We start from the raw sequence: 3,068 nt of genomic DNA on the forward strand, positions 1-3,068 counted from the left end.
CCGCCTATACACATGGACATCGAGGGTTTGGAAATTTTCGGACATGTGGATGCGAAGCAGCTGACGGTGCCCCTGCAACCGCGAATTCTGGGGTCGCCTGGCAGTGAAGCTTGATTGAGCGTTAGATAGAAAAGGACCGGGAGACAATTACCACACATAATGTGAAAAGAGACAGGAAAGGCAGGCGTGTGCGTGGGGTGCAGCCAGCTCGTCAAACCCCGCAACTTCATTTTTTTTCTCGCAGTGTTTTTTCCTCACGGCGAAGGAACCAGATGTAGTATAGACTCGGCTGGTTAGAACGCATTGTAAAAAGCTGAAAGCATAACATGTCTGTGAATTACCAAGACATCTTAAATCAAATTCCGAAGTAGAGCAACGATCGTCGACCAAGACGCGGAACATGATGTAGGATGACCTCATATGTACTCAGGGCTATGGCGAATCCGCAGCCGTCTTATGCGGGCGGTGCTGGCGCAAGGGCACAGGACTAAACCGGGTGGGTGACGGACGGGTGAGGGGGTGGGTGAGGCGGCTGGTGTAGGGGGTTGGATCTCTGTTATTCTTTTCTCTTTCGTTTGGGCGGGAGAGGGTTATGAATGTGAGTTGTTTCGTGGTTGTTTCAGTGTTTCGGGGTAGCCAGTCTTGTCGGGTTACGCTGGGTCGGATTGGGTCGGTCTGGTTTTGTATGGAAGGGAGGCTTTTGGAAAGGGCGAAAACGAGTTGGAGGTGTTTTCTTTTGGGATACTCTTGGGTCGGCCAGGAGGAAGGTAGCTAGGTAGCTCAGGGCCTTATGGGGTATAGGTATTTTCGGGGCGCGGCCTTTGACATGACGAAGTGAGTATTCGCTTTCCGGTCTTTGTGGCTCGGGACAGTTGTGTTACTTGTGTAATGGAAGATGGGAGGGGATGGCCAGGTCTTTCGCAACAAAGTAGTTGGTCTTCTTAGCAACAACCACTCTGCATATGAAACATTGCGCAACGAAGGGGTTGCACCCCGGAAGCAAAGCTTCTACCTAGGTGATGTTGCTTGGGCAATGCGCTCTAAACCTTGACATGCGCGCTGAACTTTATTCCGCCCATGCCTGCTAACCCGGGAACCATCGTAGCAATACCATGAAGAACATCCAACCCCCCACATACATGCATACACAGAAACACCCCATGAGTGGCTATATCCCGGTGGTGTTCTCGAAGTGTTCCAAGACCCAGTTTTGCTGCCCCCAGTCCTGCGTTGTCAGCCAGGACTCACCCAAATCCTCCTCCATCCCGTACTGCAGTCCCATCATCCATGTCCCCATGTTCGGAGGAGGGATCGTGTTTGTTTGATCCCACGGCTGCGAGTGTGCGTGTGGTTGCTGGAAGTGGTGTGGCTGCTGGAGGTGGTGTGGTTGTTGGACGTGATGTGGCTGTTGTGGTTGTTGAGCTTGCGGATACGTTGATGAGGGAGGTACCATGCCGGCTATTTCTTGCGCCGTCGTGACAGGGACGCCTGTGCCATTTGTCAATGGACATGTTGAGGGTGCAGTGATGGGCGCTAGGCGGTAATACATACCCATTGACAAGTCGGTGCGCATGGCGATAGCCTGGCGATACCGGAGGAGCACTCCGATGCCTCGCGCGGCGGAGGCGATATGGACCTTGTGGAATTCGAGAATAGCCATGGCGCGATCCCAAGACGACTTGGTCGGCTCTGTTTCGAGACTCACGCCGAGATGTGGTGAAAGAGTAGCCACGAGAAGAATGGTGGCTGACGCAAAGGTAACTGATGCGGGGTGTTAGCATCGCGGCCGGGCACCAAGGGAATACTTTCATACAATGCAGCGCGTACCACGCCGAAATACCTCCGCTTGTGGCGAGACTTGTGTGTATCTCTTCCAGCATTTCGTGCACCGTATTCAAGCACTGGTTGCATATTTCATAATGGAGTCGCTCCTGAAATACCAATGATGCCGTTTGTACCGGGGCGGAATCCCGCGAGGCCCACCGTTGCGCCTCGGCGAGAAGGGACGGGCGGAGGAGGAAGACCCGGAAGAGCGACAGCCGGAAACGAATGGCGTGGCTTTGTGTTTGAAAGAATTTTACTTCCTCCCGGTTGAGGGGAAAGTTGGAGTAGTCAGCACCTACACGTAAATGTTCGGGCAGTTCGTTGAGGAGGTCGTCGACTTTGGTATTGATGCTGAGCAGAGCGGTGGGATCTGGCAGTGTGATGTCTTGACTCCCCGGTCTGAGTTTGATGCGCGGTGCCCGCGCGCTCGCTCGCATCTCTTCGACGACTTTCAGGAGTTTTACCGTATAGAGAATCATGTCCATACGCGAGGGCACGCCGTCGGGCTGACGTCCTTCCTCGGTGGTCGATAGATATTCCTCGTCGATGGCGAGGGGAAGAGGTGTGTCGGTAAGGCCTGGGACGATGAACCCGGGGTCGAGCAAATATGGCGGAGAGGATCCTGTCACGTTGGTTACTAGGCTGCGCGCAGGGAGGACTCGGATCGGGCTCCGTACTGATCTAGGCAAATACAACCGCCGAACCACACGCGTCGGCGCATCTCTCGTTCCAGCTGGTTGAGCTGCCTCTTGGGCGTGGTGTGTAAGCCCAGCCCAACCGCCACGCGTATTGCAGCGCCGGAAATGAGCCAGCAGCGATCTGCTCTGCCTGCAAAGTAAAGATAGACGCCACGGAGCAGAAGCAGCTGTACGATAGAGATCGAAGCAGTATCTAGGGTTTCCATCGATATGAGCCGCAGAGACCGCTTGTAGAAGGCGTCTCCGTACTCATGCCTCTGGCCGAGCGGTAGATTCTCGTTTCGGAGGCAGCCCGTGGCCAAAATCATGTTCAAGATGGCATAAAACAAGAGTTCATCAAATGTCGGCCTTGCATTCGTCTTTTCCTTCCAGACGGCGTTGTATCTGGTCTTGAGCATGGGCCAGTGTAGGAAGGGGAAGATGGAGTGGAAATTCTGCCAGTACCACCGAAGCAGGTCATCGGCAAAGGGACGTGGAGGAAGTATCAGGGCGTGGGGGTCGAACTAATCCAGGGGCTGCTCCTGCGTCTGCATCGCGAACCCGGCG

The 3,068-nt window shown here is 54.5% G+C and overlaps 2 protein-coding genes across 2 annotated transcripts in view; one reads left to right on the plus strand and one right to left on the minus strand.

The window, feature by feature from the left end:
* The window catches only part of CHGG_03453 (uncharacterized protein), a gene marked incomplete at both ends in the record, with an annotated part of 1,070 nt that extends 956 nt beyond the window's left edge, over positions 1 to 114 (plus strand). The window contains one exon of the mRNA XM_001229968.1: positions 61 to 114. Within this exon, the coding sequence (XP_001229969.1) occupies positions 61 to 114 (54 nt within the window). The remainder of the gene's footprint in view (positions 1 to 60) is intronic.
* Positions 115 to 1,281: 1,167 nt separating this feature from the next.
* Positions 1,282 to 3,068, minus strand: part of CHGG_03454 (uncharacterized protein) — a gene marked incomplete at both ends in the record, with an annotated part of 4,351 nt that continues 2,564 nt past the window's right edge. The window contains 3 exons of the mRNA XM_001229969.1: positions 1,282 to 1,372; positions 1,552 to 1,636; positions 1,706 to 2,652. Coding sequence (XP_001229970.1) covers positions 1,282 to 1,372; positions 1,552 to 1,636; positions 1,706 to 2,652 — 1,123 coding nt within the window. The remainder of the gene's footprint in view (positions 1,373 to 1,551; positions 1,637 to 1,705; positions 2,653 to 3,068) is intronic.

The sequence above is a fragment of the Chaetomium globosum genome, genomic scaffold (genome assembly GCF_000143365.1).
Source record: "Chaetomium globosum CBS 148.51 scaffold_2 genomic scaffold, whole genome shotgun sequence".
NCBI lineage: Eukaryota > Fungi > Ascomycota > Sordariomycetes > Sordariales > Chaetomiaceae > Chaetomium > Chaetomium globosum.